This window comes from Falco biarmicus, chromosome 8 (genome assembly GCF_023638135.1).
Source record: "Falco biarmicus isolate bFalBia1 chromosome 8, bFalBia1.pri, whole genome shotgun sequence".
NCBI lineage: Eukaryota > Metazoa > Chordata > Aves > Falconiformes > Falconidae > Falco > Falco biarmicus.
Window position 1 is genome coordinate 64,787,968 of NC_079295.1, and position 26,282 is coordinate 64,814,249.

Below are 26,282 nucleotides of genomic sequence, written 5' to 3' on the forward strand. Positions count from 1 at the left end.
AAGAGTGCTCAATACACAAGATGCAGAGTTCAAAACAATATTTGGGTAACAACACAGTTTCACAATAGACTCTAGGCTCAGGATGAGACACTGCATCAAGTACACCCAATACTTCAGCAGAAATTCAGCAGGAATTATACTGCGTGCAGCACTTTTATTCTTGTACATGCTGCAGCTGGAGGGAATGGACCTTTCCTTGAGGCTATAAAGCATCGAGTATGGGGTAGATCCTAGGATGCATGCAGGAAATCAGTGGATTCATTGCTGGGCTGTAGTACAGCAGGTTCAGCACAAACCACACCACACTAAAACCACTGTCACAGCAAGCACCCTCATAATGGTAAGCTAAGAAAAGCTCAGTGTGCAAGAGCACATGAGCTCAAGTCAGTACAACGTGGAGCGGACAGGGCCGCCATGTCACCTGTTTATAGCTCTACAGCTAGAATCATTGTTCTTCGTATTAACTCAGGAGCAACTGGCCAAAGTCTGAATAGACTTGTCCAAGGTACAGCTTAAAAATTCAGGATACTTATAAGCAGTGAGGGCTAGCTATTTGTCATCACCCACCTGGCCCTGTTTCCAGCACTCCCTGAAGATCTTCCAGTTGTTTTTGTTGCTGGGATCATGAAGGCAAAGGAGTCTACCATCACACAGCCAAGAGTGGGAAGTGTGTGGATCCAGCACATTTAAGCCCATTACCATTTCCTTCACCTCTCTCTGTGTGTCAGCTAAGTTACTAGCTCGTTTTGCAGCATCAGATGTCTTCTTATTTTCCACCACAGAAGCAATGATATGGTCTAAGAAGTTAGGCAGGCTGGCTTTACCTTTGGCCCCCTAGAAGACAAAAATCCAGAGGTAAGTTCAGTCTTGCAACAGCATACATACTAACGCATATCTGCTCTCATTCAGGTTTCTGTCACAAGACATCTTGGTATCAGAAAAACAGGCAATAGTAAACACACCAGCTCAGAGACAGACATGTATCCAGTAAGAACAAACAGCTATGGACCTGTTTTATAACAGTAAAACTTCAAATAACCAGCTACAGGCTATCTAGAAAAATATTACAGCAAATAATCACGGAATAGAAAACTTCTCTAGTGTTCTAAACTCTACTACTTTAATAGTAAAAATGGTTCATACTTGAATTCAGTAATATCTCAACTCTATTTCCCCATTTTCCTCATTCCATTACTAAGAAAGTTAATTCAACCCTGGCACAGGCAAGCTGACGAACATGGGAACGTTAAGCAAGCACGGACAGACAGAGAGGAGCAAGTACTTCCTGCATGTATAATGTTAACAGAACCATTTGAGGACAGCCTCACTGGCTGTGGCGTCCATGCTCTGCTCCTCAAGCGATGTTTAAAATTTGGGAAAGACTAATGACAATCTTAAATTTTGTTCTTATCTTAAAAAAAAAAAAAAAAAGCCGCCTGCCTATAGCAAGATACTTAAGATACTAAACATATTTCATACATCCAAGAGAACATAAACTCTAATTGGATCCTTACTCACAAGGCATCTATGGGAGGGGGCAGGGGTGTGATAGATTTCTGGCAGCAAAGGGCTTCTCATTCTAGCCAAAAAAAATAATAATCCATTCCCACCCCCCAAAAAACCCCCAAACGAAACAAAACCTCAAACACCACCCCCACTTCCCCCTAAAAAGCCCCAAACCCACACAGGTACTGGAAGCAGAGTGAACAGTAACAGTGAAAAAATATTACTGGAACAACTTTGCCATCTTTAAAACTAAATTAAATTTCAAAAGAAAATTTACCATATGTAAAATATCAATCTAAAACATAACACTACTCATAACTGAAGATATTAATTCAGTAAGAAATATTAATAGAATTATAGAAGTCTAGGTCAGAAGGAGGACCTAGAGATCATTTATCAGAACTTCCTGTTGAAATCAGGTTAAGTCACTCTGGGCTGGGTGAGACTAAACCCTAACTTCTTGTGGAAGGAGATTACATCACTTCTCTACCACTTGAATGGAAAGTAAGAATTTTTTTGTTATACCCAGATAGAATTTCCCCTGAAACAACTTGTATCCGTTGCCTCTTGCCCTGTTACCACACATCCTTGTGAAAGAGTACCTCCATATTCTCTACAATAACCTTCAGATAATGGCAAGATCGATCAGATCCCAAAAGCATTCTCTTCTCTAGGATGAAGAGAACCAGTTTCTTTAAGCATCCTTTGTGTGTCAAGCTCCCCAACGTTTTAATCATGCTTCATGACCCTCCACTGGACCCCCCCGCATTTTTCAGTGTTGTTCTTCAACTAGGGAGGCCAAAACTGGAAACAGTGTTCCAGGTGTGGCCTAACAAGTGCTGAGTGCAATAATCCCATTCCTTGATGTGCTCCAGCTGTGCGCTTCCCAGTGCAGGCCAGGGCAGTCTGCCTTGGCAGCTGCAAGGGCGCAATGCTGACACATTCAGCTTGCTGTCCTCCAGGACCATGGCTCCTTTCAGGGGGGCTACACCCCTCCTAGTCAGACACCAGCCTGTACTGCTGCTTGGGATTATATTATTTTTCTACAGTCTGTCTTACCCAAGTAAGAATAAATCATAACATCATCCAATTATGACAGTCTTAAAACTGTACCTTTACACTGACTCTCTGCAGGCATGAAACAGATAATACGCAGTGTAACTACTACAGTCAGTGCCAACTACTCTTCAAAACAGAGTATCACTGCTCCAGAAACACCCAGATGATTCTCTTCATGAGCAGCAGTCCATTATGCCTCTCAGTTTGACCAACACAAGTGTTGTTTCTCAGGTATGTTTTGTTCATTTTATATGAAGCATCCAGGCATTCAAGTGGGGGGTTGGACCAGAGTTCCCCACAAATTCTTTCAAATCTAAATTACTCTGTGAAGACCAGAAGTCAAGGAAGTAAAAAAAATTCTATTTCAGAATAGATCTGATTCAGTGCAGTGAGCGAACGCATGGAGATGCGGGGATGGGGATACAAGCTGAGACAGACCCTCTCGAGGCTTGAAAGAATAACTTGTTTTAAAACAAGTGATCACAATTTCTTCGCCTGTACTCAGTGATGAGAGGGGGTGGGGGGTGGAAGTATTATTGGATTCATCTTCCTATAGTAGCACTTCCTATAGTATTTTCCTATACAGCTGTACAGTTCCCGCTACCAAAAACAAACAACATGAACTATTATTATTAAGGTTCCATCTTTCCAGCCTGATACAGAAGGGAAAAAAAAATTCTGCTGTGAGACAAGCCATTTCATAATCTTCCTCATTCTATCTGCCTAAGCTTTTTGGGAAAATACCCACCCAGAGCAGCTAAGCCTTGATAAATTCCACAGAGTCTATCCTTCTCTTGAACTAAACGCTTTCAACCATTTCAAATGTCATTGATTTGTTAAGTGGGTTTTTTTAAGGTTATTTCCTCCAAAAGGGATTAAAGAGAAACAAAGTATCCTTATTCCAGAACACACACCCAGAAATAACAACTACACCTTACATTCATATTCTATCTTAAATGCCTTTCAAGGTAACTTCTTTTTTAAGAAACTGTTTTCCTCATAGGTTTTTCTCTTTTTTTTGTGGTATGCTCTTGCATATTTTTAAAGATGTGGAATTTAAAGTGAGCTTTTATAGGGATGCTGATTATCAATTAAACAATTTTAAGGCTGTATTTTAACTCATGTTCTTGGTCTTTTGCAAGGAACAGCTTTTCCACAGTAGTAGTAAACCAAACCACAAACTAACAGCATCAAAATTTTCTACAACTTTGTTGGGTGGTGAATTTTGGCAGAATATTGTGTTTGTTTCAACAGTTAAGAGTAAGGTATATAACACCACTTAGATTAAAACTGTTAGATCACTATGAAATTCTTCCCCAGAAAAGATATTATTGAAGGAATACAAAATTATTTACCGTAGAAGCTGCAGAAAAGACCGGAGGAAAGGGTATTCCTGTGTCTAATGGGACCTGAGGAAGCTTTCCTGGCCCGGTGTGCAGCAGATCTCTGAGGCTGGAGCCTTCAGCTTTGTTGCTAGATGTCACTGGGCCCAACAAGAGGCTATTAAACAGCTTTGGGGTTAGTGGGGAAACCTTTGTACTGGAGTTGAAGGAATCCAATCCAAAGGGTGAATGGGATTCTTTATTAAGCACTGACCTCAGTGATCCTGATTCTGCAAGATAAATATCAACAGTGGGGAAGAAAAAAAGAAAAAAGACAAAGTTCAAATGACCATAAGTTCTCTGAAATTATTTGCTCTTGCATTAAATAGAATATTAACAGAATCTTGTGGTAAAGGTAAATTATCACTGCAATGGTGAATGCGACACCTCAAATAGAATCAGACATCATATACTACAGGTAGATTTTACCCTTCATATGCCATCAAGGTTTTGGATAGCACAGCAGATCTGACCTGAAAGTGTCTGATACACAAGAAACTTTGTAATAGACTCAATTAAAAAAACATTTCCTTGGCTTTCTGAATTAATGCTTCAATATGAAATATTTCGAATTTTAACCGTAGTCAAAATATTACAGTGACTAAGCCCTGCAAAATTAGTGAGAATCACAAATACATCACATCAACATATAAATTAGTTCTTGCTAGACATATGGACAGGAATAAACCCTGTGTTAGTCATGCTACCTCTGACAACTGGGAGCTGCATTCTGTAAACAGTTATTTCATCCTAAGAATCACACTTAAACTACTGAGTATTAAAGAAGTTCTGATCTATCATCTGACCCTCCAAGTGGACCCTACTCTTTCAATTCTCTGGAAATACATTCTTCACACAGCACACAAAACAGCTTTATTTACTCCAATAGTTACGAAGTGACAAAGCTGCATCTGAAATTAATTCTTATCATTTTACATCAGGATATCTTATTACTTAGAAAATAAATACAAGAACTAGCACTGAAACAAACTGGGAGTGACAAGACAGTATTTTTATTTTCAGCCCTATCATCATCTTTCTAGCTTTGCATATTCCTAAGCCTGTAAAAGAAAACTGGTTCTAAGAAGCAAAGGAAGAAAAATGACCATGTTCCTTTCCATTTAGGGCTAGGCACTAGCCTGCAACCAAGCAGTACATTATCATTTCTCTTTTAATGCCAGCTCTGGAAGGCATGTTTTCTGCTCACCTTTTGTTTCTTCTTTTGCTTTTTGTGTTGCTAAATCTGCAAGCCAGTGTAAGGCTGATGATGGAGCTGTTTCTGGACAAAGTGGTCTGTTAGTCTTTGTTTCACCAGTGTTATTGGTTGGTAATGTCTCTGGTTTTGCAGATTCATCTATCCTACTATCAATTGCTTCAGATTTTGGAGCTGTGTCCACTTCTAGTTGCCCTGCTCCTGCTGTCCCTGCTCCAGTGGAAAAGGTGCTCTCGTTTCCAGAGACTGATGCACTAGGATTTACAGACGGAAGCTAAAACAAAAACATAAAACAACTGCTAAATGTTGAATAAAAGGAAGAGTTCAACTTGGGAGCCATTTCAGTTATCTGATAACATTGGGTTTTGTTTGTTGATTTTGTTTGTTCATTTGCTTTAGGCACACGGTGGAGTTCCTCAACACCTATGTAGCAGCAGAGTACAGGAGCTTCTCCTCCGTGTACATCAGACCTTGCATCACAGATGAATTCTTACCAGGTCATCTTTTAGTTGTCTTTTAACACAAGCCTAGGCTTTTCAGTTTCTTCTTTTACAGGACTATTTGTGTAAATGGTAACAGAACTACTCTAGAATCAGCATAACCTTCAGGACCCATAACAAAATAAATGCACACATTGCAAGCTACTCATAGTGGTTTAAGATACAGCTGCAATATGAATAGCTTCCAACTCAACTTCTACATAAGAGTCTTAGCACAAACATCCACTTGGTAAATAACAGTTGCAGCACAAATCCCCCAGAAATGTCCCACAAGATTCTTGCCAAGCTAAACCACTCAGAATACATATGGAGAATATAAAATTTGTGTTTCCCAGCGGGTTAGTCTAAAGGATCTAACGTTTTAGTAGATCTTAAAAATGTAATGTCAAACAAAGTAATTTCAGCCTCAAATTACATACCTGTGATATTCCATTAGTGACAGCTGGTCTCAACACTGATTTGTTCTGCCGGTTAATACATGGACAATTGGCTTTAATACCCCATTTGCCTCGTGCTGCATGAACCATGTCTCCAATGTTGTAAAGCGCTAGAAATAAAGTTAAAAAGCTTTAGTATCACAGGTAAAGAAATATAAAACCATCACCTTAACTGTAATATAAATTCAGAGGGGTGGGTTTTTTTTTTTAATTGCTACTACTAAGTGTCTTCAAGATCACATGCTGTAACAAGATACTTGTCTCTGAATGCTGTGCTAGCACCAGCTTCATGATGTCACTGAGAGGCTGTCAAGCCTGGTAAATGCTACAGATCATCATATGCTCCTACTATTCCACGTAGGGTCCGATGATACTACAAGGCAACTTCAAACCATCAAAAGAGAATGCATATCCCTTGGAGCAATGCTAAAAGGAGCTGGAGCACAGGTGATGGCCTCCTCTATCCTCCCAGTAAAAGGAAGGAGGTAACGAACGGGTGAATGCCTGGCTGCATGGCTGGTGCCATACTCAAGGCTTTGGCTTCTATGATCACAAACGTAGCTTTGAGAAGCCAGGTCTCTTGTGAGCTAATGGGATTCACCTGCCCAAGTGGGGCCAGAAAGTCTTTGCCAACAAGTTGGCCAGATTTATATGGAGAGCTGTAAACTAGATTTAGGGAGGGAAGGGGATGGAGATTTGAGCAACAGAGAAAAGCCAGGGGCTGCTGATGTATTAGGAACCAACAGGGAAACACCTGTGAAACACCTCAAAGGAATATGGGCACGTTCCTCTCAAGATGTGACAAGGCTCACAGCCCAGCTGAAGGGTCTCTATACCAATGCACGCAGCATGGGTAACAAGCAGGAGGAGCTGGAAATCATTGTGCAACTAGAAAGCCACGATCTAATTACTAGTGCTGAAAAATGATGGGACAAACTGCACAACTGGAGCACTGTGGGAGGGTTGCTCTCTACGTAAAAGAACGGATTGATGGTAAAGAGCTATCTTTAAAAAACAGTGAACAGGTTGAGAGCTTAAGGGTAAAGATTAGGGACCCACAAAGGAAACCTCGCTGTTGGTGTTTACTACAGGGCACCCTACCAAGGGCAGACTCTTGACAAAGTGTTAATTCAACTACAGAAAGCAACAAGTCTGTGAATGACGCCAAGCTGAGTGGTACAGCTAATTCCCTGGAGGGAAGAGATGCCATCCAGAGGGACCTTGACAGGCTGGAGGAGTGGGCCCACGTGAACCGCACCAAGCTGAGCAAGGCCTGGGTTGGGACAGTCCCTGACACCAACACAGGCGGAGGGATGAACGGATCGAGAGCAGCCCTGCAGAAAAGGACTTAGGGATACCAGCAGATAAAAAACGGGACGTGAGCCGGTACCGTGCGCTCGCAGCCCGGAAAGCCATATCATATCCTGGGCTGCACAAAAGGAAGCGCGGGCAGCAGGTGGGGGGAGGCGATTCTCCCCCTCTGCTCTGCTCCACCCCTCCTGGAGCCCTGCATCCCGCTCTGGGGTGCCCAGTACGAGACAGACACGGACCTGCTCGAGCGGGTCCCCAGGAGGGACACGACAACAGTGAGGGGGCTGGAACACCGCTCCTGTGCAGAAAGGCTGAGACAGCTGGTGTGGGGCAGCCTGGAGAAGGGGCAGCCCCAGGGAGACCTTGTGGTGGCCTTTCAATATATAAGGGGGGACCATTAAGAAAGATGGAGAGAGACTTTTTACCAGGGCCTGTAGTGACAGCACAATGGCTCTAGACTGAAAGAGGGTAGGTTTAGATTGGACGTAAGGAAGGAACTTTTTACGAGGGTAGTGAGGCACTAGCACAAGTTGCCCAGAGCAGCAGCTGTGGATGCCCCTTGCTGGAAACGTTCAAAGTCAGGTTGGATGGAGCTTTGAGCAATCTGACCTAGTGAAGGATGTCCCTGCTGGTGGCAGGGGGCTGGACTAGCTGATCTTTAAAGTTCCCTTCCAACCCAAACCATTCTACGATTCTATGATTTTTAAGAAGAGTTATGTAAAGAGTCAAGTAAATGGTCAGCACTCGCCATTTGCTTTCCCTCCCCCCAGTAGAAAAGAAAAATATCTTTCTTTTAAGTTAGCCAGATTTACAGATACAACTGAAAACAGCTGAGCACAAGAAGTCACAGCTAGTATCAGAAGGGTGTTGACTTCAAATCCGTAGCTTGACTTTACTTACCTTCCCTTCAACCTTTCCACTCTAAAAGTGGAAATCTCCTCTATATTGATGCTAGAAAAGGTATTGGCTAGAACACCAACTACCTTCGTATTTTTTCCACTTGCTTGCTCAGAATTGAGACAAAATTTGGAAGTTTTCCCTTCAGGTTTCAAGCATTACCTGTACCAGGAATTATCTGTGTCGGCATAAGATTCTCTGGTTCATGAGACTGACCCTTTGCACACTTCAGCCATGAGAAGACTTCCTCATCACCAATCTCCTCTGACTCTGGAAAAAAGACACAAAAAATTATAAAATTTGGTACAAAAGTCACTAAAATTTAAAATACAGAATATTTCTGCATCAGTATTGTTTCTTTAGATTCTTTACAGTGCAGGAGATTAACCTGGTGATCTCAGAAATAAACTATAAATACAGACCATTAGAACAGGATCTACAGCAACTTCTTTGCCTCTTCAGATTAAAAAAATACCAGTCATTTTTCCTTCATCTCTAGTAGCTTGTCATTTGCAAGCACCTAAAAATCTTGGCTTCTAGCCTCAATTTTTAAATATCATACTCTTGTTCTCATTACACCTTCCTAATTTATATAATTCTCTTTTTCTTGTCATAATCTTCCACGTTTGGGTTTGTTTGTTTGTTTTTTTTCCAACAAAAAGCATTTGCAGATCAGATCCAGGAAGCAGAAACTAAGCTCTACTGTCAAGTGTATCTACTTACAAAGCTAACAAGTAGCAAATTAGTAGTTTGAAAAGTAGTCTGGCAAACTTGTCATTCTTCAGATTTTAAACTAAGCCGGACCTACAAACATGTAGCTGCATACACTGCATGCCATTCTCTTCCTTTAAAAAGGGTAAGTGGGGTACCATATGAGAAGGATCATATAAAACTTCATTGCACGGTCCTTCTGGACCTGGTATCTGCATAGGGTGTTTCTACAGCACAAAAGTTCAGAAGCCTCGAGGTAAGTAATTGTATTTAAGTAGTGCCTTGTTTCTAAATTTTGGCCCATTCCAAAATACCAGAATTGATTAATAAAGAATAATTACAATACTGTTTTCAGGAAGACGACATTGCTAAGTGATATATGCAGTCCCAAATGATTTTTCCAAATATGTACAGTGCCAGATAGCTGAAAGTAGAGTAGAATTTCTTGTATTTCCACTGTACCCTGGTTAACCACCATCTTAAAGACCATTATGGTCTCTTCTGGTATATTCTGGCAGAAATTCATAGGCTTAATTATTATACTGGTTCTAACTGGGATGGAGTTAATTTTATTCATAGCAGCTTCTGTGGTGCTGTGTTTTAGACTTGTGACCAAAACAATCCTGATAAACACACTAACTAGCTATTGCTGAACACTGTGCAGTGTCCAGGTTTTCTCTGTATCTTACCAGCCATGCACCCACGCCCTATCCGAAATACTATCCAGTATTTTGTACATCTACTCCACATAATAACTAAACTGTCACCAATAGCCTTATACTTATTAAAATTGTCCATTGTCAGCACCCATGCTACCAAAGTGGTCTCGATACAGTAAAATACACAAAAAAGCAACCAAGTATTCACTTTTGTAAACACAGCATGCCTCTATTTGTTAGAAAATTAACTTATTGAACTTCTTCCAGAATTACAAACACTAGTGTATCAAGGTAAAAAAAAATAAAAATAAAAAAAAATCAAACACCAAAAAACCCCCAAACCTTTCCAATCTAACTCCTTGTTACAGAAAGACTCTGCAATGTCTGCTTACTAGTTCATCTTGCAATGGTTCCAAACTGTTAAGATATTACTTAATTTTTCTTTTATACTCTCTGAGGAAAAGATGGAACTATACAGTAGTCTGTTTCTGTACACAGTCTACGCCTGCTGATGTTGTAGCTTTTGTACTAAAATTCTAACCAAATAGATAAACCACAGGAATCTAAGGAAACAAAAAATGCAACAGTGACATGAGACAGTAGCGCCAAAGTTCCAAACCTCCAGCCTCCCAAGCTGATACTAAGTCTCCCACAAAACCTTCAGCCACTTCCCAGAAACTATCTCCACTGAAAGCCAGCCTGTTCAAAGATTACAGTGGGGAGGCAAAAAAAATCCAGGGCTCACCGCTACGTGGACGATTCTTCCTCAGCCGGTAACAGTCCAGACAGACCCCAAAACCACACTTGCGACAAACCCAATGAATATTGAAGAGTGTTGTCTCACATACATCACACATTTCCCTCACGCCACGTACTGCTCGCTTCCACGCCACTTTCTCTATATAAGAGAAGGAACATTAAAAAAATCACTGCTTTGACATTCTGCATTTCTCCCACCTAATCTGAGAATATCACAGTAACATTGATAAAGAAACAAATCACAGAAATACAACTTGAGTGCAGAGTATAGAAACACATACTTTTTTACATCCAGAGACATATTCTGTGTGTCTCTCTTTGCTAATCCTGTGACGCTATTAAAATACTCACTTCTAAGAGTGGGTATGGTCAAGTCCCAAAATGCACACTACAAGGGAATGGAGCACCTTACAGAGTAGTAACTGAATTCCAAGGAGCACTTATGGAACTTACAGCAAAAATATAAAACTTCTGCTAGTTTTATGAACAAATAATGTGAACTTATAAAACTGTTAAGAATGCATTAATTAGATGCCTGTCAACATCTCGGACTCTAAATCAACACATTCACTGTGGAAGGAGAAGTTCTCTCCAAATGGCTGCCCTTGTACTTTCCAGAAGCTAAAGGGAAAAATCAGATGGTCAGAGCTATCCATGTGATGGGCTGAACCAGGTACCTTCAGAGATTTTTTTTCTAAACCCACTGGTCTCATAGTGGCAATACTGGCAACTAGTTGCTCAGCTGAGTCCTTGCAGGCTGAACACAGGTACTGCTCGCTCCCTAGAAAACGCTGAACTTTAATGTGATGTCCCTGGAGCATAACAGGATAGGAATATGTAAGAAAAGCTGCTCATTAAAGCACTGCTAGTCAGTGTGGCAAGTGTTCTGGACTTATTTCTGTTTTCTTAGGAGGCACAGGCCAGCTCATTTCTGTATGTATCTATTGAAAAATATTGTAATGATGTCTGGGAAGTTACTGTTTGCTTCCTTGATAGTAATGATGCACTGATCCAAAAGAAAAATCCCAAATGCTGGTCCCACAATTACACACACCCCAAATAAATTAATATAGCTTTCTCTTTGGAAGAAAAGGAGAAGCATTTTAACAAGAAATTATATTACACTTGCAATTCTATTCCACTGCATTGTACACACATTACACAGAGAAGATGGACAAAAAACACGGCAAAAGCCCCGCTTACGATGTGGCTCCACCATCATCATTGCTTCCTTCTCTGACATAACAAGCTGGCAGAACTGGTCCCCAACATTGGCTAGGATATATTTAGAAGTTTCCAGATCGATCCCCTCTGCAGGGGAGGAGGAAGGAATCCATAGGCTCATGGCATCAGGGTCACTCTGTTGTGGGTTCAAGAAACCCTCTACTCGTAGAATACCTTTTCGGGTAAATATCAGCCTGCAGAAAACAGGATGGAGTAATTGAGAAGCTGCTCAATCACCTTTAATTAACTTATAATGCCATCTATGTCAGAATATAAACCCAGAAAGAGGAAAAAAGGTTTGAGCTAGAGCGCTATACCCTACAGCCAGTGCAACTACTATGCAAATCCAAATAACAACAGAATAAGGTGGCATAAAGGCACAAAGACACCCACAAAGGCAATGGCCGCAAAACCCACTAGAATGAATCCCCTTGGTCCAGTAAGTGTTGTTGGGAAATTCCATATACAGAAAATTGCTACAGCTTGTTAAGTCACATTCTCTATACTATAGATGACAAAATTCAATTTATTTGGGCAGCTGCATGATTCTGCATGTAGAATTCTACATGGTTCTCATTCTCTATTTTAACTCAGAAGAAATTTATTTCCCAACTTTTGGGAAACCCCTATTCCAGTTCTGGCTAGGGTTGCTAGCACTTGGCCACTGTTCTAACAGTTCACATGACAAGACATAAAAAAATCCTTATTATACCCAGTGTTCTTGCCAGTGCTCTCCACAGAGACGAGTCACAACTGTTTTACCAATAGCTGTTGACCCTCCTAGTCTTTGTGTGCTAGGAGGTGTAACAACATTAAGTTACAGAACTCAATGCCTCCTGCCAATATTAAAAGGTAACTTCATTTTTCAGCAAAAGTAATCTTGTCTTTAACCTCAAAGCTAGATTAATTTTTAACAAGTTCAGGAAGAGAAGCAGCTATATTCCTTAGTGGATGGGTGGCACATATTAAAAATTCACTTAATCCTTTATACGCCAGAAGGCGAACAAACATGTTTTTGGAATAAGATGCACAGCACTTACTAGAATAGGCAGTTAAGGAACATGAAGAGAAGCATGACAGGTCGACGAACTGTAAGATGTGTACACAACACAGAAGATACAGGCAATGTTCTACTGTAACAGTCAGTTCTGTACTCAACAAAACCTAGTCAAACATTAGCCTCATGCTGGCAATGTTCAGTTACTTGTTGACTGAATTAAGATTTTATCTCTGTTCTGAGCTCCTTATGAAAAGGAGAGAGAACTACCACACACAAACTTCTACCCAGCAGTACAATTCTACCCAATAAAGCAAATTCAATCTCCTGAGGCTCGACCTGGAGGCTCGCTCATAGTCCCCTATAGCTGTATCTTCCAACAGCAGCTCTTCCTGCCCCAGTAAGGGAATTCCAGTGAGGTGATGCAGGGAAATGCAAGACACTCAAAAATCTTCATTATTGCACCCAAGTACATTAAATAAGTAAAGTGTAATTACTTTGTGCTTGGACACGGTCCAAGCTCTGCACATAGACTACATAAGAAGGAAGGAAGAATTCGAGCACCTCCGGAAATGGAAGAAGCGACAGGCCACAGTTGAGTCATCCTGCTCTTGCTCCTTAAATTTGCGGTACCGCTCCAGACGGCACTCCCGGCACTTGTGCAGATGTGGAGCTACATTGATGCAAGAGCCATCCTGGAGAAAAGGCTCACCGGACTGCTTCAGCTTCCTCACCTTACTCATATCTTTCAGCACAGACTGGCCAACTGGGCGAGGCAAAGTAGAAGTAAAACTCCATTAGTTAACCGTAACAGCAAAAGGATACTGGCCCCAGTAAACGTGTTTTCGGAGATCTGTATGCTCATACCCATGCAAAACCAGTAAGACTGTTCAAGTCTGCAGCACACCACACTTTTGTCCTGACAAATATATGCTTAAACATTTCTTAAAGTGGACATATTAAACACATACAAGAAGCATTAAGCTTTAGACTTGTAAATATCCTGCATGCTGCCTACTGAGCATAAATGAGGTTTACACCCGTGGTTAGCTCATTGCACAGGAGATACCCCAGTATCCCACCTCCTCGTGCTTCCAAGACAACCTGCATTCAAGTCATCACCTTTTAGGGGAGCTGTGCGGGGCCGGCCCTTTGGGGCTTGCTTCCCTTTTCCTTTCCCCAGCAGCAATTCAGCATTGTGCTCTGCATTGGGGCCCAGCTTTGCCATCAAGTGGTCTGGGATTCCCTTCATACAAGCCTTGGCCTGCAACTGGTCTTCAGAGTCACTCAAATCTGACAGGTCACTATTGGTACTGGAGTCAGAGTCCTGTTTGGATGTCAAGCTCCGCTCATCTAGAGAGAACCTTTTCACAGCTTCAAAAGGGGCTTTGTTCTCCTGCGAAAATTCTGCCTGCGAAGAGAAAAAGCCAGGTGGATGTCTGCCAAACACATTAGAAAAAGTTTTCAGAAGAGGATTGTCCTGCTGCCCAGGCCCAACAGCTGGTTTTTCTTCTGTTGGGCTGGAGGAAAGCGTGGGCATCTCAATAGGCTGTGTCAGGTTGCTGGTTGGTGAGCTGGAACGGCCATTCCCTACAGTGGAAGGGCTCTGAACACCAGCAGCAACGGCTGAACCGGGAGTACCGGAGATCATCTTTGAGGAGTCAGTCGTTATAAACAAGGTTTTCTTCTTAGCTAGAGAAGAGTCTGTGGAGGTGAGTGACTCTGGCCAGCCAGAAGTGGCCTTATGACCCACAGGTGTAGATGGAGTAGAAACTGTCTGAGATGAAGATGCAAAGCCACTGAAAGGACTAAGTTCTGCTTTCTCAGCAAATGCCAGGAAAGGGTTTGAGGGTTCCTCTCTTGATAGCTTTGGGGGCTGTAAAAATAGGTTTTCATGACTATCTGGGGGACGAGTATTCAACAGACTTCGTGAAAAGGCTGGAGTAAGGGTAGGCATAGATTCCACAGGCAGCTTCCGCTCCACAGAACTGCCAGACTGGGCTCCAGGTTTAGTGTCCGCTGAAAGAATTTTACTTTTACAGATCCCAGCACCCACACTCTCTGTACATTGCTTGAATGAGTCCCGACTAGAGGCATCCTCAGTCAAGCTCTCTGAAATGACTGTGAAGTAGTTACTGGAAGGTAGATTTTGGGACATGCATTGAAAAAACAAGTTCTTGGACAGATCAGAATCTTTCTGAGCCTCTTGTCCAGTACTACAGCCAAAAGGAAATCCAGAAGGCTTGCTTTCTGGAGTCACCACTCCATTTGATTGGCTCCTTCCACCCCCAAATACCAAGGACTGGGAAGCACTTGGGAGAGAGACTCCAAATCCAGAAGCAGCCAAAAGTGAATTTCGGGAATTCTGAAACAAAATTAAAAAGCATTAGCCTAGTAAAGAACTCTTGTTTAATTCAGCAATACTTTGGTTCATCTAATTCTATGATTAGCATTCTACTTATCCACTAGTAACAGAAACTTCCAGCAGAATTATTTACAATGAAGAAACTTCTTTAAAGATTCTGCTGAACTGATTTTTCCTACCTACAAACTATTGAAATAATAAGTTAATGGTGTCTGTTACATACTAAAGACACATAGAGAAAATGAACACTGAACATCTTATCATACTTTAGAACAAAATTGAGGCACAAGTGAACTAATTCACAGAATAGCAAGTTATTTATTTAAACTGCTAACTGTTTTAATTTGTATCAGCAAGATGGGAACCTTAACTGAAACTGCTTTTCAATAATCTCCCATCTTTCACCCTCCCCCTCCAAGATCACCCTTGAAATAATTAACTTAGTTTGCAAAGTTAATTAAACAAAGAAAGCCCTCTAACAGTTAGAGAACAAACTGTTCCTGGTCACAGCAAGCCACATTTGCTGACAGGTAGAGAGATGCCTATGACACGGTGCCTTCCAGGGGATTACTCAGTGGAGGTTAAACACAAAGAGCTTCATTTTTGTGATCGTCAAATACTGTAAAGTTTTCTGACTTGCAGATTTCTACTACACCCTTAAGTGTAATATGGAATATTCACTTGCTCTCTTCTCAATTTATACTTATTCAGGTTTTCCAAATCTCACAGTCCTACCATAACCGATTATATCCTACAACTAACTCATCAGTTCTATTCCTTTCCTTGGAGTTTTCTTGAATCAATACACTTTTTTTCCAAGGCCATGTTAAACCCCCGTGCAATACATGCTACTGGTCATTACTGTCACTACACACCTACCACACTCCCAATTAATGTTTAGCTTGCTCCTTTTCATCAGCCTCCAGCTGTAGTAACTTTAATAACATACTGATGTCCCCCATGACAGTTCTTCCAGGTATTAGAATTTCACGTATTTCTTTTTAGAGCCAAAGTAATTTTCAAACACTGAGTTCTAACAGTTTTAAAAAGCATGTGAATATGAATGCAAACCAAGCCTATTAAGTCACCTCAAGGACCAAATCACACTATGATAAAGTGGACAGTCTGAAGCAGTAACACATGTGAACTAACCTTCTTATTGATCTATGCCAGGTTCCCACCCTCAAGGGAAATACAGTTTGAAATGAACTACTGGTCTGCTGGCAAATTCTGAAGCCAGATTATTAATAATGGTTTAAAACAAGTGTTTTGTGGCTGGGGAGATGGACAGAAGGAGAGGTGATACCAAAATTTCTCAGTACAATTGAAGTTTCTTCCTCAATACAACTGATAGGTAAAATTTTGACCATTCACCTACACAGTTTGTACTTATTCCCAACTCTGATTTATTTTTTTTTTTCCTGTGTGGAGGGGTGGGGAGTGGAAGGGAGAGCAGGTTATATTGTACCAGTTTAATTACGTAACACTCCTGTCTTCTACAATTCTGTTTCTCCTTTACCTTTCTTCCTTATCATCAAGGAATCCTTATCCCAAGGTAAACATCTCACCATTTATCCCATTCCATTAGCCAATACAAAAGACAGGGATGAAAGTAATCCATTTCACCTTCTGGCAGTCACCTTGGACTCTCTAATGTATCACCCATTTTCCTCACTTTTTTTTATAGAGTAGGCTACAAGTTTCTTAATTTTTGCTGTACTTCCTGAGGTAAGGTTTTGTTTTTATAAGCCTTCATTTCATTACCAAGTTTTATATTTTGTATTTAACAGCATTTCCCTTCTACTTTTCTCCTTGAAAACAAAGGCACAACTAAAAGGTCTTCAAGCTACTTCCAGACTGAGCTCTTTATTAAAATTTATTCCAAAGGTACCCTTCCCAAATGTTTTAATTATTTGTTTTCAGCCCTAGACAGTATATATGTGACTGGCTCATTTTTCTACTACAGAGATATCATGGCTGTAACACACAAGCTGGGCACCTAGAAAAGGTCCTCTAAATGTAGCCTTATTGTTTTTCTGGTTTTGAGGCTTTTTTTTTTTTTTAAGCAACTTAAATGTTCAGCTAAGTGCACATTCTCATGCATATTTGTTTATATAAAGGGAAGAGATATTAAGCAGGTTATCTTCCATATGACACAACAAAATTATATTAAGTACAGTTCTTAAAGTGTCTTTTTAAGAAAATCTGCGTTTCTCAGATTAAGGCTGAATAGAGAAGAGTGCTAAGAAGTTGTCTCTTACAACTCCTCCATGAAATATCTTAATTTTCTTTTGAGTTCTTTCTTAGATCAGGTAACAGAAAGGTTTCCTTTGGGAGGGGAGGGATTCATCAGAGAAAAAGTTGTTTTCCCAGTCCCACAGACACTCCGTAACCTGAATATGTTGCAGAACATCTACTGCAAATCTGCATGTCTGTCTTGAATATGCTGGATCATGAGCTACTCACCTCTCCCTGGACTTGTGATCGTCCTGTTTTCAGTTTCTCCTGTCCAGTAACAGCTGGCAAACTGGTATCAGAGATTCTCACAGTTGTTGGTGTCAAAGCAGTTGTAGTAACTGCAGTTGCAGCAACTGCAGTTGCTGAAGTTGCCGTGCCTGGGCCAACCTGTTCCAGTGATTTTCCTGCCTCTTTACATCCAGATCCAACTAGTAACGTTTGTCCAGCCACAGAGGAAAAGGGAGTGAAGGGCAATGGTGTGTCACCACCAACTGGCTCATCTTGGACTACTAGTGTTCGGCCATTTTCTTTGGTGTAAGTGGCAAAGCGAATATTGCGATTAATCTGAGGAATGAATGAAGGTAACTGTTTGGCCCTTGGATCCAGTCCTGTTTCGCTATTGGAGCCTCCTTTCCAAGAACCTCTGCTTGCCTCACCTCCATCACTACCATTGCTATCCACCTCACCCCTCTCCTTTAGCTTCTTCGATGCAGGATCACACCCAGAATCCGAAGCATTTTTCCTCCTCCGTCCATCCTTCCCCTCCAGGCTTTCCTTCTTCTTTTTCCCTTTAGACGATTTAGCTGCTTTTAGGCCTCCTCCCTATAACAGACAAAACCACACAATCACTAAACAGAACAATCAGGATACCTGTTCAAACAACACTTTTCTGTTAGAACAGAACACATTACACTGCTCTTGAGCTTAGGAACATTTAATCACAAACTGAGACATCTAAGGAAAGATACCATGTGAACAGAACACAAATGTAAGTGCAGTGTCTTGTCTTTTTTGTACTAGAATAGGCCCTTCACAGTAAGATTTTTAGCTGAGCTAGCCTGCTGTAGCACATAGCACATCATGACAGATTTTGGGAGACATGCAACACAATCATGCTCCAACAGAGTTCTTGCTAATGCATGAAAACTATTTGTACACTAAGTTTTGCTAGGAGTCTAATTCCCACCATTCTTTTGAAGGGCATGCTTTCTGTCCACTACCCAAAGCCTACAATATTTAAGCAAGCATATAAGCCTGTTTTAGAGAAGCCAGGTGGTAATTTTTAGAAATGCCTAAAAAGGCCTGTGAAGAAGCAGAGTACCCTGTTAGAAGAAGGCAGTGAGCAGAGAAACATTATCAGAGCACGACCCCTTACAATGGAGCACAGTCATGATTACTGACCCCCTCCCCCAAGATCCATGCTGAACTCCATCTAACAGCCCTGAATGAAAAGAGAAGACTGTTGAAAGAAAGCTATGACCATCCTCAAAGTGGAAGAGGAAAATTTTCCTCTTCCAATTACATTATCAAAATCCCAGTGAACACAGCATCAGTTTTCAGTTGCTTCCATGTTTTAGATGTTTTATATCTAAATATTTATGAAGTTTCACTGTATATACAAGACCTGAACTGTTGTAGTACCTCGCTTGGAGATGTGTTATCCATCACCACATGAATCAGTCGAGGATCCACCGACTTTATTTCACCACTCTAATTTTTTTTCGGATTGATATTGAGGAGGTAGGAGGAAGAAAAGAGGAGGTTAGTTTTTAATTTAGAGTATAAAGTATCAACATAAGAGACCTTAAACACAGGGTTACTCTGCAGCCCCTCTCCAATTTGCCTTTTCTTTCTGCCCCACTTTCTTAGTAAAACTACAGCCTTCCAGTCTACCTTCTATCCTTTTGCTCATTCTCTATTTAAAAAACTTTCAGATTTCATTCCTACCATTGCTTCCTTGTATATTTCTTTTACTGAGCATGTCTAGAGGCACTCACTGCATTAAACATGGCTGCTCTTAAATTTGATTCAGTATTGTTCTAGCCTTCCACACATTCACTCTGCCAGATGTAGAAAAGACTGCTGGAAGGAAGCACATAAATTTATGCTAACTATCTTCATCAGCATCTCCCCAAATAGAGCAAAGAACACTCCATTTCTGTAACTGTGCTTAGAGGTTACCTTTTTATTTCACAGTAGTAAGTTTCACTGCCGTAAACTGGGTGCTTCCTGGCACTTATCTGCTGAAGGCATATACTCCACAATCTCAACGCCTCTCCAAAGTATTACACTTATCTACCATACATAGTACACTCTTTCCTGTGCACCAGTGTCACAGCACTCTCCAAACCAGCCGGCTGCAACAAGGTCTTTTACCATCTCATACCAACATACTCTTCATGCCAGTCCCTCTGCTGCCTTCTCCTAGTACTCCTCACCCCAGGCACATGTTCTCTCTCTCTTCTCTCTGCTTCTTCCTCCTCTCTCTTCCTCGGCTGCTCTCTCTTCACTGGCTACCCAACCTCTTCACAGAACCAGCCACAGCTGCACCTTATCTACATCGGCCAACCCACCGCTCCTGAAGCCAACCACAGCTGGATATTATCAATGTTAATTAACCCAGCTTCATCCCTCTATACACACCAACAACAGATCTAGCAGTCAGAGCACAGGATTACTGCGTATGTATGTACACAGGGCTTACTAGGCACATTCAGCATCTGTATTTTACTGCACGTGGAAAAGGCTACAGGAGCAGGGGACAAGGGACAGGACCCAAAAAAACCCAACAAGAGTGCTGCTGCTACAGCAGTTTACACACAGCACCACAGGCCTGTTCCTCGTTGCTCCTGGAAAGAAAGCCACTGGGAGCAGGGTGCTGGTTAAACCGAACTACCTGTCAGACTGCACAGAAGCGTATCATGCAACCAGCTAACTCTAGCAGTGCAGATTTTCTGTGCTGTTTACAACATTTACTAGGTTAACTGACAGTAACAGGGCAAAAGTAAACAGCCTAAGCTAAAATACATAAATCAGTTTTGTTTAGCCTAAGACTTCATCTTCTGTGCTACACTTGCTTGCAACCACTTGTACAGCCTGTCAGGCAGAAGCTAAGAGAAGGCATAGGAAGGCCACAGCACACCAGACCCAGAAGGCAGCTCTCCGTACATCAGCACGCTCTCCCATCCAGAAAGCCACTTCCAATATTATTTCATACAGCATTCATTTCCAAAAAATTTCTTACAGTTGCTTCTTCTTTTATAGAAGTGAACTGTGTATCATCATTTATTGTGGAAAGCCATCATAACAGGAAAAAAATTTTCTGCAAATCGCAACATGGATAATTACTCATCTTTTAAAGCAAAGAACAAAGAACCAAAAGTGAAGCTGTCATTCTCCAGAAGATATTGAGGAATGGTATTTTAGGAACACCAAAGCATTGCTTTGTATTTTTACCTCAGTCACAGACACCTCCATTAGACGAGTTATTGGGTCTTGGTGGCTCACAACACCACAGAGCCAGCTATTTTCATCCTCTGGTTGGTAAACCTTAACTTTTTGGCCTTGGACACTGTAAGGACCTGGAAAAGAAGGACTTTGAGTACATCTTCCAAACAAGCTCTGTGTCATACAGTAAACAAAATAAGAAAAAAGTTCTGTGCACATGATTAGAGCTTGAAGTGTCATCTTTCAGGTGGAAAGAAATTAAAACACTAGCGCTTCTGCTGCAAATCCTGCTAAGCTAAGCGTTCTATTGTAAAAAGTCAATAAATCCTCATTGCTGTAACTCAAAACTACAGTAAAAACAAGATTAATACAGTTTACAAGTAAAAAAAAATAAAAACGCAAAAGGTCAAAATTAACTCACTCCGACAAAATCAAACTAGATGGGGGGGTTCCTTGCTAACTAAACTCTTTTGCTTTCTAACCTACAGGTCAGTAATTATGAAGCATCAATCTAGTGGACAGTCAGAGCATTTTGACTCAGTTCAGATGCATCAAATCCCAATATAAACTGCATGCAGTTCAGAATAGAAACACATATTTGTAACTGTGGAAAATTTTACATAATTGTACAAATATCCAACATCTCTAAACCAACCAGTCTTAGTTCTTTGACACAGGTAACGGATCATCTACAGAAAGGTTTCCTCCGACCCTGCCCTCACTCTCCACATCAGCATGCAGAGCTTTCCTCCTACCCTAAGTCCAGACAAAAAAAACTTTGTTAATATTAGATCATCAAAATCCACATGATCCAACAGCCCGTATCTGATACAACCAGAACTAGGTGCTTCAGAAGGCGGCTCCAAAGTGGACAATTCTGAAGCTACTGGCTCATGTAAGAAGTATTGTCCTGATAGCATTTTTATCAATAGACATTTTATTTAACCAAAAGGCACCAAAACCCCATTAAGAATTGCATCATCCTTCTAATACAGTGGCCTACCTTTAGGGTGGCTGCCTAGCCCATGAAACCAAACTCCAGCTAGAAAACTGTTTTAGCACTTGAACTAGAGACCCCAATCTGACAACAAAAGCTGAAATTGGGCTTAGCCCTAATACACAATCCAGACAACAGTTAATGTATTAACTCTATGCTGAGCAGCTGCAGCCACACTATGCTTTAAAAAAGTTCATGTATTAATTATCAAAATGCCAAAGTTTGAATTTGATGTAACAGGAGAATTATTTTTTTTTAAAGATGTACAGAGTAACTTCACTTCTAAATTTCCACAAATATAGAACAGAACCATAGACTAGGACCAAAGCTTTAAAAATTGAAAACTAAAACTTAAAGGAAGTTGTAAATATATGGACATTATCAATAATATGTTGTCCTACTTTAACTACATCTTCAGTGATTGTTCCCAGTAGGTATTTCTGGTTGTATCTCAGCAAGTGCTTACCTGTATCTGTGACAAAATAATTCTTCCCTGTAGAGAACTTGCAAAACAATACAGAAAAAATGACCGTCCAAATCAAATAGTAGCAGATACTATTTGTATTCTCCTTCATAAATCCCAACATAGTCTAGCTGTTCCACAGCAAAGTAGCTCCCAGACAGAAAAACTGTCTCACCTCTACTAAATATCTCCTGAAGCTTCTGGTCACTGATCAATGCATTGACAGATTCTCGTAGTGAAGGCTGTTCCTGCAGAATCTGATTCTGATTCTCTGTTCCCATCTGCCAACAACAAACAATTTTAACGTAAGAGTATAGTCTTTTAAGGTAATGGAATCAGTAGTTTTTAAGTGACAGCTCTTCTTGAACTGTTCTGACACTGACAAACCAAAAAAAATAAAATTAAGAAAAACATTGCTGAACAGGCCAGGAGTAAAAAAAGGACTAGCTGTGCAAAAGCTGTTGCAAAGCTTCCATTTCAGTTATCGGCTACAGGATGCTGACAGCTAGCTCCCCAACTGACCAACACACAGAGGAACTGGGACTTTTCAAATGCAAATGGGGGTTAGTGTAAGCACCTGGAAAAGCAGGGAAACAAATGCAGTGAAAGGAGGAAGACAAGAATACATAAGTGGAACAGTAAAAAAAAAAAAAATTAATCTGACAAGCACAGCACAAAGTAGAATTTGCAATTTAACTGAACACAGTTCAAATACCTGAAATAAACGTAATCCACTGGCATCAGACAGGAAACGTAAATGTCTGTCCAGAAGAAACTCCACTGGGACCACAGAGCCTAACCCCAGCTTATCTACTAGAGGAGTGAAGGTCTGTGATGAACAACAAAAAAAAGGTTATAAAAATGACTGAGCACACATACACGCCAACAATAGTTGTTTTCACATGCTATTTCACACTACCACTAAGAATAAAACATTTCATTTCTCAACTTGCACCACCCAGTGCCTGAGTTTTAATGCAAATTATTACTCATTATGTCCAAACCAATAATTCCTGCAAGTGTGGCACATTACAAGAAGGAATTACAGAAAACTGGCTTTGCTTCTTCCTTAGAGCTTAAAGCAGAACCGAAAACCTTTTGTGATATTTGTTTTTTCATTGGTAAGCACCTTCTGATGCTCAAGTGTAAATCCCCCTTCAGTTAATACTTCAAACTATCCTACATATTTCAGGTACAGCCTCCTGAAAGGAGCATTTTTATGCCCATACAGAATCAGGTGTAAGAAATTTATAGGCACATTATTAAAGGGGAGCTTTTTTCTAGTGTTTGTGCAAAACTGAAGTTCATAAAAGGTGCAATATCAATAGTCAAGCTGCAGGACAAATCACTAAACACACCTAGCAGCATTAGAATGATAACCTTCTAATGCAACTTGCTGATGGAAGATGAAGTTGCCAACCACTGGAGTCTTCAAAACATGTTATCTGTCGCATGCTCACACTTACATGATTTTAACACAAGTGTTCATGACATTCTCCCCTTAACAGCTCTCATCAGGTTTGTTCACACTCCATTCCCCTCTACACAACAGTACGAATATAAAATTTATTTTCTCAGTTTATGTAAAACTATTTCCTAAAAGTGAACAGGCTTACAAGAGACAGACAATGAAGGATGAATACACATTCATAAGTGATATATCTCAAAAAAAAAAACCAAAAAAAAAATCCAAACCATCCCCACCACTCCAAAAAAACCCCCACAACAAACCATCTGCTTTGTAACACTACGTATCTGGCTTCCAGAATTGTCTCTACATTGCACATACATACTCTAGTGCTTTGGTCTGTATTTTAGTCTGTATTTTAATCTGTATTCCCATGCAGTTAGGTGGGTAGGCCTCCAGTACTTAGTGAAAACTTGTGTGCTCACATGGCTGTCCAGAGTACAGGGGATGGAAACATTTCTTCAGCAAGTCTTCAGATACAGCTTGAGTTATAGTGGAAATACTCTGGGATCTTAGTGGACCCATATTTGCTTCTAAAAGGTTCTGATACAACTTGTTACACAATAAATGTGCGGACTATAGTAACGCCCCCAAATCACTCAGACATCAAGATACTTGTGAATCATCTGAAAGAAATTGATCCTGTAACAAACATGGTTTCCCTTATGAAATAAAATGGGAGTTCACACTGGGAGTCAAGTTGGAAACACACTGAAAAGGAAACTCCACGTATGGAAAAAACACTACAGATCTCTGCTTTAAAGGCCTGGTTTTCTTCTGCTTTAAAATAAATGTAATAAAAACCCTCAGAGAAAGATGCCGTGTTGAAACTGTTGCTTTGAGCCCAAGTGTCCATTTAAAACACTAAATTCAAATCCTACTAAGGCACAAGGTCCTTAACTGGAAAAAACATTTCAATGTGCTCATGCAAAAAAATGCAATATTAAAAAGCAGAGAGTAGGATCCCAAGCAGTCCAACGACTGCAAGAAGAGAAAAGAAATGAAAGGGCAAATTAATAAAAATTAGACAGCATGAAAACAAGGGTAGGTTCTCACATATAATCATCTTTCATCTTCAGAAGCCACTAAGAGAAGAACGAAGGATGTAAGGAATTCTCTTTGCTATATCCTACTCATCAGGATGTTTGCAGAACGGGTATACTCAGACATGCTAGTCAGAACATACTGGCTTTCATCTCAGTTATCATGACATGTAACTGCCATGTAAACAGCAATATGGAAGAAACAGGAGAAAAATTTTTGTGTCATGTTAGTTAATACTGACAACAACACCGAAATAAAAATTTTTGTTTAGATTAGGAGGGGCCAACTTAGGGCTTATAGGTCAGGCACAGCCCACACTCTATCCTCTTCCTCAAAGTGCCTTCAGGAATACCTACTAAATGATGCAGCAACCTTTCCCACACAGAGCTCTAGAGAGTCCATAGTAAAACCAAAGGGCTTATTTCTCACAGTTCAGAAAATCCTAACACACTCAAAGTTCTAAAATATGGAAGAATAATCTTTTCAGCTATGTACCACATTTCTTCAGAGACCTGCTGGTAAACACATCTCTCATTTCTGTGAGTGAACAGCTTTCAATTTCTGAGGCAGTTTCTGTTTCCAACTGGAAGCATACTGCCCCTCAGATGCCTTTCCAAAGGCACTATAATTCTTAGTTAACTGCTCTCCTATTTACCATTTAAAACAAAAATCCATGCCCAAGCAATTTTTGGTACCTGCAGAATGGTGCCCTGTACCAAGCTTTGTGTTTTACAGCAGATTTGATGCAAACCTCTAAGGATGTAAGAGCTTTTGGCCAAATACTCACCAGTGCAGGCCACTGTGCCAGTGAGACTCGAGTCCCCTGAAGCATAACAGGATCGTTCCGAGGTGCCCAAACCAATGATCCTTCCAGCAACAACACTATAACTTCTTCAGCATGGACTTTCACCCAGGCATGTTGCTTCCAGTTACAGCCATCAAATTCCACAAAGATCTGATAAAAAAAATTTTAGAAGGCATTTCAGCTCTTTTCAGACACTGCATTGAAAAAAGTAGATTCTACAATCCCTGTGGATACGGGGACAGCAGCTTCAGTCAGAAAAATCAAGGTAACATAGCTATCAAACATTACAAAAGAAACGGGAATCAAATACACAACAATTACTAACCTATGAAAAATTATTTATCCCCAAACATACATCACTGGCTCCAAATGCTTCATTTCCCCAGAAAAAATTAAAGATGTGAAAACTGTTCACCTCAAAATACAGCTGATAACCTAATGCAAGCCTCTCTCACATCAGGATTTTTTTAGAGAATCCTTCAGCCAGGAAAGTCTGTGATTGTGAAATTCACTCTAAATCAGAAGTTTTGTGTTGCCTTGTACCTTATTAAACTCCCTGAATCAAATGCAAATATGTTGGGTGGCATGAGATTTTCCAGAAATACATACTCACTAGATCTTTCATTACCGTATTTACAAGTATGACAATATAAACCACACTACAATTCTAAATCACTATTGTAAGATAACATCCCCTTTTTTTCTACCGCAAAGGACAAATGTTAAAGCCATACAAAGTTACATGGCAAGAATGCTAAGAACAGGAATGCAGGTTACACATCGCACTCCATGTCCTAACA

At 40.6% G+C, this 26,282-nt stretch overlaps 1 protein-coding gene across 4 annotated transcripts in view; it reads right to left on the bottom strand.

Annotated features, from left to right (window-relative positions):
* KDM3B (lysine demethylase 3B) overlaps window positions 1-26,282 on the bottom strand; it is a 65,465-nt gene that overhangs the window by 18,180 nt on the left and 21,003 nt on the right. For all 4 annotated transcript variants that reach the window (XR_008823640.1, XM_056350064.1, XM_056350066.1 and 1 more), the window contains exons 2-16: window positions 25,465-25,632; window positions 22,881-22,994; window positions 22,341-22,446; window positions 20,715-20,839; window positions 18,900-18,968; window positions 17,487-18,080; window positions 13,778-15,020; window positions 13,220-13,421; window positions 11,638-11,852; window positions 10,421-10,573; window positions 8,468-8,575; window positions 6,080-6,207; window positions 5,155-5,434; window positions 3,921-4,177; window positions 568-834 (exon numbers count right to left, since the gene is read on the bottom strand). Coding sequence is in view for 3 of the 4 variants with exons in the window: in XM_056350064.1 (XP_056206039.1) it covers window positions 568-834; window positions 3,921-4,177; window positions 5,155-5,434; window positions 6,080-6,207; window positions 8,468-8,575; window positions 10,421-10,573; window positions 11,638-11,852; window positions 13,220-13,421; window positions 13,778-15,020; window positions 17,487-18,080; window positions 18,900-18,968; window positions 20,715-20,839; window positions 22,341-22,446; window positions 22,881-22,994; window positions 25,465-25,632 (4,029 nt within the window). In the remaining variant the exon portion in view is untranslated. The remainder of the gene's footprint in view (window positions 1-567; window positions 835-3,920; window positions 4,178-5,154; window positions 5,435-6,079; window positions 6,208-8,467; window positions 8,576-10,420; window positions 10,574-11,637; window positions 11,853-13,219; window positions 13,422-13,777; window positions 15,021-17,486; window positions 18,081-18,899; window positions 18,969-20,714; window positions 20,840-22,340; window positions 22,447-22,880; window positions 22,995-25,464; window positions 25,633-26,282) is intronic.